At 49.0% G+C, this 15,438-nt stretch overlaps 1 protein-coding gene across 1 annotated transcript in view; it reads right to left on the bottom strand.

The window, feature by feature from the left end:
* Window positions 1–9,459, bottom strand: part of IPO9 (importin 9) — a 40,096-nt gene extending 30,637 nt beyond the window's left edge. The window contains exon 1 of the mRNA XM_066335872.1: window positions 9,293–9,459. Coding sequence (XP_066191969.1) covers window positions 9,293–9,443 — 151 coding nt within the window. The 5' untranslated portion in view covers window positions 9,444–9,459. The remainder of the gene's footprint in view (window positions 1–9,292) is intronic.
* Window positions 9,460–15,438: the final 5,979 nt, after the last annotated feature.

Raw genomic sequence — 15,438 nt, 5'->3', positions numbered from 1 at the left:
CAATAAATTTGCTTAAAATTGCAATTTTAAGTTCCAAGCAGCTGATAACTGTCCTAAATACTTCATTTAATTTCACTAGTCTGCTTAAGAAACACATTTGTGACGTTTTAGTTCTTACAAGCTGTGGAACAGAAGTTATGCCCTGGGGTCCTGTCAGCACACCCTGCCTCCTGCAGAAAAGCTAAAGGTGCTGACAGCATCCCTGACAAAAACAGACTGAAAATTCTTCTCAAAAGGAGTTTTGCGACTTCTCTCAGCAGCACATCTGAGGGCTCCACAAATGGTTATTGAGTGTCTCCTAATACCCACCTCACTGCTAAGAGGCTTTTCTGGGTTGGGAGATAATTGCCTCTCACTTTCCCCAGCACACACTGAACATACCCAGTTCCTTTACCCTTTCTTCATAGATCATGCATTTAAGAAAGAGGAAAATAACCCTCTTATCCCAGCTGTGAAAGCAGGGAGCCTCATTCTAAGATGTACTTAACATAATACTTCTCTTTACTGAAGCAGTGATTATTCCACATGCTATCTGTGATTTTCACGCTCAAGTGTGGCGTTACATTTCAGCCTCATCTTTAAAGGCTAAGCTGGAAGGGTATAAAGAGTATAAATGGAAAGCTAAAAAGAGTAAAGATAGGTATAAAGGAAGCCAGAGTAACCACAACAGCTTCACACAGCTACAACTCAGTATTCTAGTTCACAATCCTTAATTTGTTTACATACATGCATTTGATGTATTCTCTCTGCATACAGTGCTCTGCCTGTGATTCACAACATTTAGACTCTCCATTTTCCATCACCTTGGTTCTGCTCCCCAGGCAGACTGCAGCGCCATCGCTGGGACACCAGAAATACTCACTGCTGCAGTGACCAAGAGCTCTGTCATAAAAACCCCTTGGGTGTGACAATAAGCCACTGACAACCCTCTCCTCCCCCACCCAGGTTTTCAGCCCGATGTCCTGCTTAAAAATATTATAAAACTGTATCTTCTTAACTGATAAATTACCATTGTGGCAAATTCCTATCAGGAATCCTGCTGAATTCAGATCATTCACACCCAGCACGTGTTTAAACAACAAGCCAGCTCTCCTGTCAAACCAAAATCAACTGGATTTATCAAGAATGGATCACATAAAACAGAACTAGTTGTGTAGCAACTATTTATCCTATTGTTATAGACACTGACAAGCTGTCTAATGAGGTGCTCCAAGAATCTTTCCAGGGACTGCTATTACACTGATCCTTGTACAGCTCACTGGCTCCTGTTTTCTCAAAGGGTTGGTTTATGATTGGGTTTTTTCCCAGTTGGCTGGAAACTTTTATCTTTATCATGGGTAAATGCAGTTCAAATGGACCTCGACAGGCGATTCCTTCACTTATATTTTGTAGATTTGAGATATCAGAAATACCAAGTCTTCTCCCCAAGATAAAGTCTGTAAACATCAAAGATCAGAAGCTTTTAATGAAGGGGCTGGCATAGAGAGCCCTTAGCAAAAACATTTTCCCCCAGCTCGGCTTCTCTTCTTCATTAACTGCAATATTAATAAAATCAAACCCACCTCCTTCACAACAAGTTCTATTTACCATGTAACCAGTTTATGTAACCTCTTCACCCCCAACATTTTTGCAAAACTAAGCCACATAAACCCAAAAATTACTAGTAAGCAAGCAGGAAAGAATAAATGAGCAGAAGTTTCTACTGAATCTTTGCACCTATCTGCCTAGTTGAAGTGGGTCAGCACTGACAAAGTCAGCTCAGCACATCCACACAGAGCTGGTTTAGAAGCTGTTAAAGGTCCCTTTTGTGGTCTCTGCTGAGGGCAGAGTCAGGGTGAGGTGGAGGAAGGGGCTGCAGCCAGTCTGGTGAATCCAGAGGGCCCCATGGCCACTGACCCTCCAAACTAAAGCAATACTTGGTCTGCAGAGGCTGGATCTCACCACCATCACAGCAGCACCAGAAACTGGCTTCCCTTTACCCAATACTTGCCCACCCTTGTGCATAATGGTCTTCAGCCACACAGGCACATATGTTTTCCATGGGACTGGCTTTCAATAACATCATCATAAAGCAACTTGAGTTGAAAGGAACCTCGAGAGATCACCCAGTCCAATCTCCTGCCCAAAGCAGAGTCAGCCACAAGATCAGACCAGCACAGAACAGGATGAGGATCTGCAGACAGACTAGGAGGAAACATCAAGCAAGAATCTAATGCTTAGCCAGAGTTCTGACACTCTGCACATGCGCTGCTTTGAGGAACTTCTTCATCCTCTATCACAATGCTCAAGAACTGTTCCAGAAGCACTCCTTTTGTTTGCACACCTCTAAAACTGCATTCATATTTTCCTCATTTCTCAGCAAAAGACAGAAAGACTGAGGTCACACTTCTCCAGCAGCTGTGTTGATTTTAAGTACCTCCTTTGAAATCCTCTTCAGAACTTCTCTCTACACTCAAGGTAACTGCAGCATTTCACAGAGCAAACATTTGTGTTTGCTGCTGTGAATAACCTTTCTTCTGGACAGACAGTATCATATGTTGCAATGTGGTCATTTCTTGTTTCAACTTCCCTGTTACAAATCAGTTCAATGTTAAAGTTTACTCCTGTTATGAATTCAGCTCAATCCACCCACAGGACTTCCACTCATTTCTGCCCCTCACTCACTCTACTACAATTTAAGTTACAGCCAAAGGAGCACCACACAACCACACGTTGTGGTCATGTCTCTATGTTCTCCACAATCTCCTTCCAAACAATGTTTGGGTTTATGGCATAAAATTATGTATTCACAGAGCACCTGATGCAACACTGAAATCCCTCCTGAAGCCATATTAAAGCAGTTCTGTTGGGAAGGAGCTGACCATAAGCAAAACCATGCTGAACCAGGGAAGCACAAGTGATGCAATATGTTTTGTACCATTATGGTAGCTGTAGGTGTTCTGGTACAAATGGACAGCAAAGTGTGTCATGAAAATATCATCAGAGAATCAACGAGTTTTAAAGCATCGTGCTGACCCACCTGCTCTGGAAGAGGAGATAATGAAAGAACATTTATAAGACCCATAAAGCCAGTCTTCCATTCTGAAATCATATTCAAATCAAAGCACTGGTCGTCTCCCAGACAGGACCAGTCTCAAACAAGATGGACAAGAGGGTCAGCATGCCCAGACTGACCCGAGTCAATCTACCAGGGTCAGTGCCATCTTCACAGCCACCTGCACGTCTCAGCTTCTGGCAACAAACAACCTTGTAAAGGACTCAGCTGAAGGCACCTTTTCACACATGGGGTGTCACAACATAAACCATGCTGGAGATGCCCTTATGGTGCCTTTCTACCTGTGCAAAGGACACACAGAAACACATAAGGCAGACAAGCAAGAGAAAGGCAATTCTCCAGCCTGGAGCCATTCAGGTCTCACCACATTTCCAGAGCACAAGAGCCAACAGCTCAGAAACTAAATACTGTCACCATAAAACATCAAACCTGGTATCTAACCTGGAATGCAGGGAGCAGTGTTTTCCAACTGCCTGAGAAGCTGTCATTAAACCTCCTTATCCACATAATTTAGAGGACTGTGTGGCAGACAATGCTCCTCTCTGAAGGGTGGAAGCCATTCAACAGAGTTGGACTGGATGATCCTTGTGGGTCCATTCCAACTCAGAACAGTCTGTGATTCTCAGCAGTCTGGGCCCCTCCTGCTGGACATGAACTCCCCTCAGAGTGTCACTGCCCTGCTCTGGCACTCCTGGAGATGACTTGGGCTCCACACATGTTCCCCACTACAGTAAGGCTTAGAGGGACAGATCATTTTTCCACATTGGGTAATTAACCTCAGGTCATATGACACTGGCAGTAGTGCACACCATTGTGCATCAGGTGGTGCTACCTGAATGGACCAGATAAAGGGAATAGAAGCCCCACTTTCACCAGCAACATGCTGATACAACAGCCAAGACAAGTTTGACACGCTCACAGCAGCACCACCCCACAGCTGCAGCTCTCTGCCTTCCCCCTGCTGTCTCAGGCATTGCTTGTATTTATGTTCCACTAAAATCCAGAGACAACAAAGGTCACCAGGTGAATTCTCTTCTTTCCAGAGAATGACAGTAATGCATCTTCCATTCCCAAGCTGCAAGTGGTGTCTGTTTCCTCAGGAGAAAGAAGTTGCAGAAGAAGGTGAGAGATTGGTGGCTGAGGACATGTCTGGCAGTTGCCAAAGGGTGACACGGTGGGAAGAAACTGCTACCATGTCCTTAATCCAGAGGAGACATCCCATATTCCTCCAGACCAGACGTATGGAGTCAGACAGGAGACACCCCTCAAACAGCTCAGCCTGTTCCAGAGGCTCAGACTGTGCATGCTTACTCATCTCCTTCCACAAGCACTGGCCAGATCCACTGTCACCCTGCTTCAGGGAGCTCAACTGCATCCTCTAAACACCTGAACCATCCTGACCTGGCTAAAACCTGCTTGGAGGAGAGGGCAGCACACACCACATAGGAGAGCCAACAGCTGCATTGGCTTAACCACATTATACAGCCCAGTCTGTGAGCAGCTTAGGGAAAGAGGTGGGGGCAGAGCAATGCTGCCCCAACACTCCCCAGGAAATGCTGGCATTAGGAACCTCCTGAAGTGGGTGTTATATCCAATCACTGTGTTCAACGGTTCTTGATGAGTTTCTTCCTCCAGAAATGTTAAATCATTTTAAAACCATTTCCACTTCTAATATCCAGCAGCAATGAATTCCACAGCTTGCATACTGGGGCAACAGCCTAATTCTGCTGCTTCTGATTCATTTTCCCTGACAGCCCAAGATATTCCATGATTCTGTGATCTCAGCTTTATGAGAAGCCACAAACAATCCCTCCTAACTCATCTTCTCTGTAGCTTATTATTTCAGGGCCTCCATCTCTGCTAACTCTTTCCCAGGCAGAAAAGCCAATGGTCCTTTGAAAAAAAGGAAGCTTTTTCACACCTCTGTGAGTGTCTGTGCTGCCTTTTTGCTGCCCTGCTTGATCCCTGCCAAAGCAGCAGGCCAGCAATGCGTGCAGCACAGGCACGAGGAATTTATGTCGGCTTTGTTCTCTATTCCCTTCTTAACGGTCCATTTGGCTTTTTGGAGCATGACAGAGCAGTGATTGGGTATTTTCAGGGAACTCTCCACACGGACAATGGGATTTCTTCGCCCAAGGGCAATACTTAGGACCGCCCATAACTTTTTAGGGAATTATCTGGACTGTCTCCCCCTCCCCCAACACCACTCTGCTGACCGACACTGACTCGCTTCAGTATCTGCACTCAACACACCTTGTAAAATCATCCTGTAATTTGTGCCACTGATTCCCACTCTGGCCAGACTGGGCAGCACTATCAGCAACTTTGTCCCACCACTATTCACTTCGTTCCACATCATTTACAGATGTGCTGAGCAGCTCAGCTTAATCCTGACCCTGCCAGTCTAAAGCTGTGCTCAGCAGCTCAGTTTCTGCAAAAAGTTTCAGCAAGTGAACTTCCTATGGGCTTTTTGTGAGTCCCAGCACTCCTACAAACAATTCTCCTGCCACAAAAATTTCATGTGCCTGTCTCTTCCCATCCCTGCTGAATTTTAACCATAACAGGCAGTGCAAAACCCACACCCACTCCCCTGCACCAGCCCCTGCTGCTCCTTGCCTTGGAGCCCTCACTAAAGGCTGCCCCATGTTTACCAGCTTAATACTTAGTTGGTCCCTAAGTGGTGAGTTTCACAGCCCAACTTTTGCACAGTAATTGAATGTCTGAGTCCCTCTAAACTCTGGGAGATCCATTCCTTAGCACCTGCTGTTTATGGCAAACTGGAGAGTGGAACTGCTTCTGCTCAGGCTTCAATCTGACATGGATTCCCCAGCATGTCTCCTGTAGAGACTCCTTAATGTCACAAGTCAAGTCAATATCAGCACAAGGAATTTAGCTCTTCTGCAGTCCTTCTGTACTGAATGTACCTTCCCAAGTCAGTCCCTGGCTTTGAACACCTCTGAGAGGTGCAGAGGTGTTTAAAGCTTCTGCAACATTTGAAAGCATTTTAAGTTTTTATGACTTTAACTAGTTCTTCCTCAATCTCTTTTTGCCCTACTTTCTTTTGTTTGCATTAAAAGTGCCAACACTTGTGCTCTTTCCTACTCCTTCACTTCTACTTCAGTACGCTGCCAAATGATACATTCTTTGGTCTTTTAATGTATTTGTGACACATATGATCTACATTCCTCTACCTCAATAATACAGTTCTGGCACACACCAGACACCTGTAGCTCCTCCTCTTGGTTTTTGCAAGCTTCCAAATACCAAAGACAGCACAGAATGGAGAATATAGCTTATTCTTCCCATGCTGCTTAACTAATACAAGAGAGGAGGAATCAAAGGTGTGCAAAATAATTCCCTGAAAGAGACCTCGAGAGGTTTCCAATCAAACCCCCATGATCAAAGCAGAACCTGCAGCATTAGACCAGGGTGCTCAGATTTTCTAGGCAGGTCCTGGAGATACTCAAGGATGGAAATAACACAGCTTCTACAGACAATCTGCTTAAAAACTCCTTATATCCACTTGGAACCTCTTGTTTCAAGTTTGTGCCCATTTAACCCTCATCCTCCCCCACCTCTCAGTGTCCTGACAATCTCCTCATAATTACCAGAAGCTGCTGTCAGACCCGCCCCCAAAACCCTCTTGCTTCTGCAGTGGAAAACCCCTCAACCCCAGCATCACCTCATGTGGTGAGTGCTGTAATTCCTCAACCCAACCCATGACCCTTTGCTGAACTCACTCCCGTTTGTTGCTGTGTCTCATCACGGGAGATGGGGGCAAAACCGCCCGGGAATTCCAGTTGTGGTCTAAGGAGCACTGACCAGAGAGGGCTGATCACTGCCTCTGCTCCTGCTCACACAGCCCGGCAGGTGGCCTGCAGGGCACACTGCACGCCCTGTCCAGCTCACTAGCCACTGCTATTTCCTGGCCCTTAGTCCCAAAGCTGCTCCCCGGGCAGTGCCTGACCCACATCCCGGCAGTGGAATGTCCCAGGAGCAGAACATGCCATCTGTCCTTGCTGGATTCCTCTGGCTCTGCTCCTGCAGGGCTCTCTGGACAGCAGCTCTGCCCTCAGGACATCAACCACCTCTCCTCCAGTTTGGTGTCACCTGCAAACTGCTTGTGAAGGTGTTCTGCAGCCTCCTCCAGGTCACAGGGACAGATCCTGCACCAGACCTCAGAGTTCTGGCCCTACAACTGCAGAGAAATATTGGGGACTTCAGCAGATTTGTAAAACCATGACAAAACAGAAGGGCTGATTACTCCATTCCTCTTACCCTAATATCCACTAAATGCAATTCTGCAATCCTGGGTTTTTAAAGGCACCTCAGGGACATCCATTGCCTACAATCCTCAGAAAACATTCTTCTCTGGAAATCTGTCACCCAAACAGACTATGGAAAGTTCAGACTCTTTGGGGAGAAGCTGCCACTGAAGTAGTAGCTGCGAAGGCCAAGGCTCTACAGTCAATGAACCTCCCAGCACTTCCAGACTTGTGTTGCTGCAATGTCATCAAACCACTCAATAAGACTCCAAGAGCTGTGGGGGAAACACACAGAATTCCTGGTAATGCCAGGAAAAGCTGAGTGTGGTACAAGCACATTAAGGGAACGCACAACAACAAATATTTTGTCAAACAATCTGCCTGCCTTCACTCCCAGAGCAGCAAAATCACAACACCACTCTTGGCCCTGTCTCGTCTTTACACCTTCCTTCTTTGTACCACAAACTGCCTCTGGTAACACTTCTGAGCTGAAGTTCAGGAGCAGAAACACTTCACAAAACACCTTCAGAATACTGCAATCAGACTAAAGGTAAGGCAAAATTTCCAGGAGGGTCGCCAAACCAGCCCATCAAGCTGCCAGGCCACAGACAAAACTTCAGGGTTGCAGTGCTGCACTCTCCAGTTCCCGTCACAGCAGGTCATCTGCAAATCTTCCTGTGGTTTCTACAAACTCCAGTCATTGGGCTGAAGCAAAAGAATGTCAGCATTAATATGTTTTTAAATGTACCTTCCATAAAGAAAAAGCAGCTAATGCGTGAACTAACCTAATGCCACCAGAAAAAGGCCAAAGAGTAATGGAATGATTAGAGACACTGCTTGAACTTGGACTATTTGCTCATTTAAAATTTTTCTTTTCAAAGCCATAGACCAGTTGCCATTCAGCTCCACTGTCCTGCTTGTCCTCAGCTTTCCATAAGAGAGAGTGGAGCTCCATCACTGGAGTTTCACACTGGATGAGGGCACAGCTACATCCTAACCACTCTAACCTCAAACACACCATGTACAGAGGACAACCTGCAGGACACGGGCACACACCAGGACACACATCTGGAGGTGAAGAAGACAGCTGTGGGAGTAGGGCAGGGTCTGAGATGGAAGGGCTCCAGCTGAGGTGGAACAAGGAACCCAGAGCAACGGCCCTGCCACTTCACCACCCAGCCCCTCCACGTCCTAGCCCCGGTGAGCTCTGAGCGCTCCGTGGTGCCCAGATCTCCCACGGCAGCCCAGCCCCAGTCCCAAAGCCCTGCAGCCCCCTGAGCAGAGCAGCCGGGAACACGCCCCGCCGGGAGCCCGCCGCAGGCCGGAGCCAGCCCGTGTCCCCGGGCCGCCCCGGAGAAAGACACGGGGCTGATGGAGCGGCTCCCGTGAGCCCACAAAGATGACGAGGGGCCTGGAGCATCTCTCTGGTGAGCACAGATGGTGGGAGCTGGGCTTGTTTTGGTCTAGAGAAGACTGAGAAAGAAATCTCAGCAGTGCATACAAAGCACCTCCGCGGCGGGCGCAAAGAGGTTGGTGCCAGAGTCTTTTCCGTGGTGTCCAGCGACAGGACAAGGAGGAATAAACTAAATCACAAGAAGTTCCAACTCCACATAAGGAAGAACTCCTTTACATTCAGGGAGGCAGAGCGCTGAACAGATCCCCAGGGAGGTCGCTCTCTGGAGACATCCCAAAGCCACCGGGACGTGTCCCTGTGTCACCTGCTCCAGGACTTGGCCCGAATGGTCTCCAAAGGTCCCTTTCAGCCTCAACTCTTCTGTGATTCCTGGAGAGACATGGAGCACACACCGGCAGCCGGCAGGAAACCAGCCACGGCCGCCTGCTCCCGTCGGCCCGAGCGATGAGACTGGAAGTTTCGGCCGAGGCCGGGGCGCAGCCATGAGGCGCCGGTCCCGGGAATCGCTGCGGCGGCGGCCTGGGGTCCCCCCATCCCCTCAGCGCGGCCCTCACTCACCCTCCGTCACCTCCAGCACCTTCACCTGCTCCTCAGCAGCGGCTCGCACCGCCTGCACCGGGCACAGGATCCCCGTCAGCGTCTCCACCAGCGCCTCCTTCAGCCCCTGCGCCACCGGCCCGGCTCCGGGCCCGCCGCCGCCTCCCGCCATCGCCGCCCCCTCCGCGGGCCGCGCGCGCCAAACGCACCGCGCGCCGGGAGGCGGGGCCGGGCCGGCAGCCCCGCACAGCGCCCCCTGGCGGCCCGGCGGACCGCGGCGGCGCGGCCGTCCCGGGACAGGGAACAGCCCCGAGCAGCTCGGGAAGAGCTGGGAATGACAAAAGCCCGCACGATGAGGAGCAGCACGATGGGCTGACAAGGGACCCTGCGGGGCACGGCAGCGATTCCCCGGGACAGACCTCCTCGTGTAGTTCTGGGGATCAGCACAGCCCGGCGCTGCGTTTCTCCAGCAGCGCAGGAGGGAGGCCGGGCAACACCAGCAACACCCTCAAAGCTCCCACCCATTTCGGGAGGGTCCGAAAGGAGGGACTGTACAGGAGAACTCATCGGCGTGGGAAGCGAGAAACCTGGCTCCTGCTGGGGAAACCTGTCCGAGAATGCCACCCTCCCCGGCAGGACCCCGGAGTCCCCTGGGCCGGGCCGGACAGCGGCACCAGCGGGCTGGAACTAGGACTGCTGATTGACTGATTGACTGATTGATGGATCACTCTCTCCCCCTCTCTTTAATTCACCTCTTCCTTTCTCTCTTCCCTTTCCTCCTTCCCCTTTATCCAAACCCCACTGCCGTGGGCTTAGATAGTAAACCTGAGATTAACACAGCAATTTCTATGACAAGTGATTTACTAATAAAACTTCGATTTTTTTGGTCGACCCTCTGACTTTTGTCCTTTTCCACCAGGAGCATCTAGGGATCCTGGGATTTTTGCAGCAAGAGAAGGGCACATTTCAGCCACGCTGCTCGACCCAGACCCTAAGTGGCACAGCCAGGGAGCTCATGCCAGCCCTCTGTCATTGCTGGCCCCAGAGAGGTCTCTGCAAGAGGAATATCTTATTTTTCTCTCTTGTTTTTCCCAAAATGCTGCTTCTGCTGCAGGAATAAACCCATGTTTATATAAATGTAACTTCTGCAAGCCCAGGGTCATCACTCATCTCTGCACTGTCCCAGGACGTTGGCTTAGTGGAAAACATAAGTAAGCTGCTGCTGCACCAAAATCAGTGAGGCAGGAGGTCCAGGGAACAGGGACAGGACAAGAAGAGCAGCCTCAAGTTGCTCCAGGGGAGGTTCAGGTTGGGTGTGAGGGGAAAATTTCTTCCCAAAAGGGTGGTCGGGGGCACAGCTGCCCAGGGCAGTGGTGGAGTCACCATCCCTGGAAGTGTTCAAAATATGTGTGGATGTAGCACCCAGGGACATGGGTTAGTGGTGAACACAGCAGTGCTGGAGGAGCGGTTGGAATGGATGGTCTTGGAGGGCTTTTCCAACCCTTTTGAGTCTGTGATTCTGTGATTCTCTGATTCCATTACACCAGGCTATCACTGGCTCTCAGTGCCAGCAGCAGAGCTGAGACATCTCTCTCTGCAAGGATCTGTCAGGAAGAGACAAAAGGGATCACAATGGCAACTGTTTCCTCTGCCTTACGGACACATTGCAAAAAAAGAGGATGTGGTTTAGGGAGAGGAGAGGTGTCCCAGAGCAATGCCAGTCTAGCCCATCCTCCTTTTGGCTGAAGTGATGCATAACCACTCTGAATGTGCCGACTCATCCTCTTGTATTTGTAGAAACTGCCCTTTTTTGAATCTTCCAGGTTTTTCCAGGTTGGAATTCCCACCCGTTTCTGCAGGGATCCCTCATGCATAGTCAGCACTCAGAGTTTGCTGGTCAAATACTTCTGCCTCCAAGCCCAATCCCAGTTCTGTCATCCTTTTTTTTTAACCTTCTTTAGGGAGGACAGTTCCCTGACCACAAAAATATGTTCTTGGTATGCAAAGGTATTTTATGATTCTCCCTTTGCTGTTTCAGCTCAAAGCACAGCTCTGAGCTCCCCCCAGAGCCCCATGCCAAGGAAGACCCCACAGGAAGGTGGCATGGAACTACTGGAACCAACAAAAAACCCCCAAGAAATACCAGGGCAGCACTTGGAGCAGGCAAAGGATTGGCCTGAGTTAGAAGGTGTTAGCCCAATCTGTCCCCTGCTTGTTAAAATCCAACTCCAGACAGTAACAAAAACATGAAAAGCCAAAATCCCAACAGACACCAAAGCAGCCTAAACACTTGACCCACACTCTCCAATTTTTCAATAAAGCCTGGACAATGGAAAGTGTCCTCAGGTGAATTCCATGTGCTTTAGACGGGGGGCGGGCTGCTGGTTTAACTTACACATGTTTAGAAGCCCAGCTCTCACAGATTGCAGCTGAATTCCTAATGCAGCTAAATTCCTTTAAAACACTACTGTAAGCAGTTTTTCAGAACTTGAAGAACTGATGTGCACAAGGAGCCTTTGTGAAGCTTATGAAGCTGCACCTCTGAATTTAGGGTACATCACTATTTCTTTTCAACCATCTTGCAGCAAACCTCCCTCTCAGCAAGCGGAATTTTGGACCTGGCAGTCTATCACATGATCACACAGACTTTTCTTTTTGTCATAAAGTATTTGTTCCATCTACCCAAGGCCTTTTTGCAGGAACTCCCTAATCCCAGTCTTGTCTGTCTCTCAAAGCAGCTGAGTGTTGAACCTGCAGTTGCATTCATCTCCTGTGGCTGCTTTATCTCCTCTTCCAGACAGACTTTTATCTCCATTGATGGTGCTCTCGGTGAGGAGCTGTTTCTCCACAGACTGAGGTGTTCACATCCTGAAGGAAAGCTCTCAGTATGAGACTTGTTCCCTCCTCAATGAAGGATAATGCAATTGTCAGGGCTGTACTTCAGCCACTCTCTCAGAACAGCACACTCATTTCTAGATTCACAAAAGAGCCATCTCAGCTCCTTGTGTTGCTGTGTGTGCCTTCTGGAGATGGTTCCTTTCTAGTTGTGTGCTAGACATCTCCTGCAGCCAAAACATTCATCATTCCCATTTTTTGGTGTTTTGCATGCCCTGGCAGGGTCCTGGCAGCTGAACCCTGCTGGAAACCCCAATTCCCTGAGCTGCACTGACCCTGGAGCAGCCCAAACACCCAGCAAATGCTCTCCAACATTGGTTTTATCTTCCATAAATTTTGAATGATGGAGAGTCTTGGAGTGAATTCCATGTTCTGTATCCAGAGGATAAGCTCATAGAATCACGGAATCCCAGGCTGGTTTGGGTTGGAAGGGACCTTAAAGATCATCCAGTTCCACCCCCTGAAATGGCAGGGACATATTCCATTGTCTCAGAGTGCCCCAAGCCCCTTCCAGCCTGGCCTTGGGCACTTCCAGGGATCCAGAAACAGCCACAGCTGCTCTGGGCCCCTGTGCCAGGGGCTTGTCACCCTCACAGCCAAGAATCTGTTCCCCATACCCCATCTAACCCTGCCCTCTGGCAGTGGGAAGCCATTCCCCCCTTGTCCTGTCATGCCATGCTTGTCCCCAGTCCCTCTCCTGGAGCCCCTTCAGGCCCTGGCAGGGGCTCTGAGGTCTCCCTGGAGCCTTCTCCTCTCCAGCTGGACACCCCCAGCTCTCCCAGCCTGGCTCCAGAGCAGAGGGAATGTGCCCCATGGAGCATCTTTGTGGCACCTAAATGAGTGGAATCAAAGCCCTGTCTCTTCCTTGGGTGAGTTATTGGTGCTGTGTGGCCACACTGGGCTGTTCTGATGCTCCCAGGATACAACACAGGTTACATCCCTTGGACTAAAGGTGGCACAGCAGGTACAATCTCAGGGTGTTGGCACATGGTACAGGCAGGCTTTAAATGAGAGTTTTCAGCCTCAAATCCACAGGTAGGGCTACTTAAATTCATTTTTGTCCTTGTTTTATGATTAAACTAATGCAGCAGCCATAAACTATTCTCATTAAATAAAGAATTAGGATCTGAACAATACAGGGAGGTTTGATGTACTTGGTTGCTGTATTATAAAAATTAAATAAAATTTTTTTAAAAGCAGCAGAATGAGGTGAAAGAGACTTTTTCTCCTGTTCTGGCTTAACCTTTGGAAATCTGTGGTGCACAAAAGGAGGGGTGAAAAGGGCAGCTCATGCACCCAGACTCTGAGCATGTTCTGCCCTCGTCACCCTCCCTGAGGATGAGAAATGTGCAAAGGGCAACACAGCAGAGCCTCAAGTGAACTAATTTCTCTCTTATTTTGTTTAACAGAAGTCAAACCCTGATTTCATCAAGTCTGGGCATCCACCTTTCACCCTTGGGATGGAACCCAAGGGCAGGGTCTGTGGCATGGAGGCACTGTCACCTCTTCCAGCCTCCAACCACTGTCCAGGGGTCACAGCTCCAGCAGCAAATAAGACCAATTTTTCAGCAGTCCTAAGCTCACATAGGTCACCCACGGACTGGGGGCTCCATTTCTTGAAAAATTTCAAGCAACAATGTGGCCATTTCCCAAAAGTTGCACTCCAATTCTACTGCAGTCAATAATCCTGATAATAAATGCTGCTGTTGGGATGCCAGAAGTCTCCTCTGACCCCCTGAGTCCCCAAACTGACAATGGTTGGTCCTGTATGGAATCACCATGCTGAACTTAACTGCATCCCATTTCCTCTGGCACTTTTTTGATAAACAGCCATTTCTTCAACAGAAAAAAAAAATAAAGGGGACTCAGAGAAAAATCTGTAATGATTCAGCTACATCAGACACTCTGCCAGCTCCAGCTCCAGCTCCAGTTTGTCTGTCTGTCCCCTCTGAAAGGAAGTTATTACAGAGCAGTGTTTTTCCCCAGCTCAGACTGTTATCTCAGCATTATGCAAAGATTCTTCCAAGCAAAAATAGGAAAAAAACCCTATTTCTCAAAGCATCCTTTTGGTACTTAAATGAAAAGGACCAGTTATACCATGGAAGCATTGACACAACTCATATACACAGGCTCAAGGCTCTCCCTCACCCTAGCACTTTCAGACAGATCACTTGGGCCAGGCTGAAGATTCTTTTAAGAGTCAAAAATTAATGTTTAAAAAAAACCCCTAACCAAACCCATGTGGGACCAAATTCCTACAGTTATGATCCCGTGCACAGACCCTCCATGCCACCATCAGCCACAGATGCTCCAAGGCTCTGCCCTACCCCAGTGACCCTGGCACTTCTGCCCATAGGAAAAGAGGTAAAACCAGCAGGGAAAAACCTTACCAGCAAATTCCTTCTGGTGATGAGTGAACACCAAGCCCCCCACAGTTCTGGTGAGGACAAACTGTCATGGAGAGTGCTCTCCCTGAGACAAAGATCCCCAGCCCTCCCATCTCCCTGGGCTCCAGAAGTTCCACCTGTGGCAGGCCTTGGAGGCACATCCCTGTCACCAGGCCACTTCCAGCTGTGTTCTGCAGCTGGAGAGTGACTGCTCTCCAAGGGATTTTGGGTGCCACCCTGTGTGGGAAGTGCCAGGTGAGCCTGAACACTCAAGCTGTGCTGCTCAGAGCTCCAGTCTCTTCTGGCAGATCATGGTGCCACACCTGCAGTGCCCCAGCTACAGGCCCTGAAAAGCCTTTGGGAGAACCAGAAATCTCCTTATTCTTCAGGCTTCTGCGCTAAATGCAGGCAGAAGCAGCTGAAGGGAGTCCATCCAGAGGCAGAGCAGAGCCAGCTCCCTGTGGGCCACACAGAGGGTCACTGTGGCCACCAGCCCAGGCAGGGAGGGAAGGTCTCCCCTCTGCTGCAGCTGGGCAGGCCTGGCAGGAGAAGCTGCCCCACACCTTTGCCTCCCGTGTGAACCTCCCATTCCTGCCCCTGCCAAGTCCCAAATTGTACCTGCAATTCTTCATGCACTCGACCTGCAATTAATTTCACCTTTGGAAAAGCTTTGCAAAAATCTTGGAAAAGCATTTTTTTTTTTTTCTTTTTGGTATAACAATTTGACTTCCCTCCTCCTTCCAAACCTGAACAGACAAGAACTACCACACCTTCTGCATTGCTTCTTTGGAAGGTGATTATTTCTTGGCTAAGAGAACCCAGCGATGCAGTGTGGATTCAGAGGGAAATAAAACTGCATTTCAAACTCTCTAAAAAACAACAACA

Source organism: Sylvia atricapilla, chromosome 25 (genome assembly GCF_009819655.1).
Source record: "Sylvia atricapilla isolate bSylAtr1 chromosome 25, bSylAtr1.pri, whole genome shotgun sequence".
In the NCBI taxonomy this organism is placed as follows: Eukaryota; Metazoa; Chordata; class Aves; order Passeriformes; family Sylviidae; genus Sylvia; species Sylvia atricapilla.
Note: the sequence above shows the minus strand (reverse complement) of the source record. Positions and strands in the feature narration are given on the sequence as shown.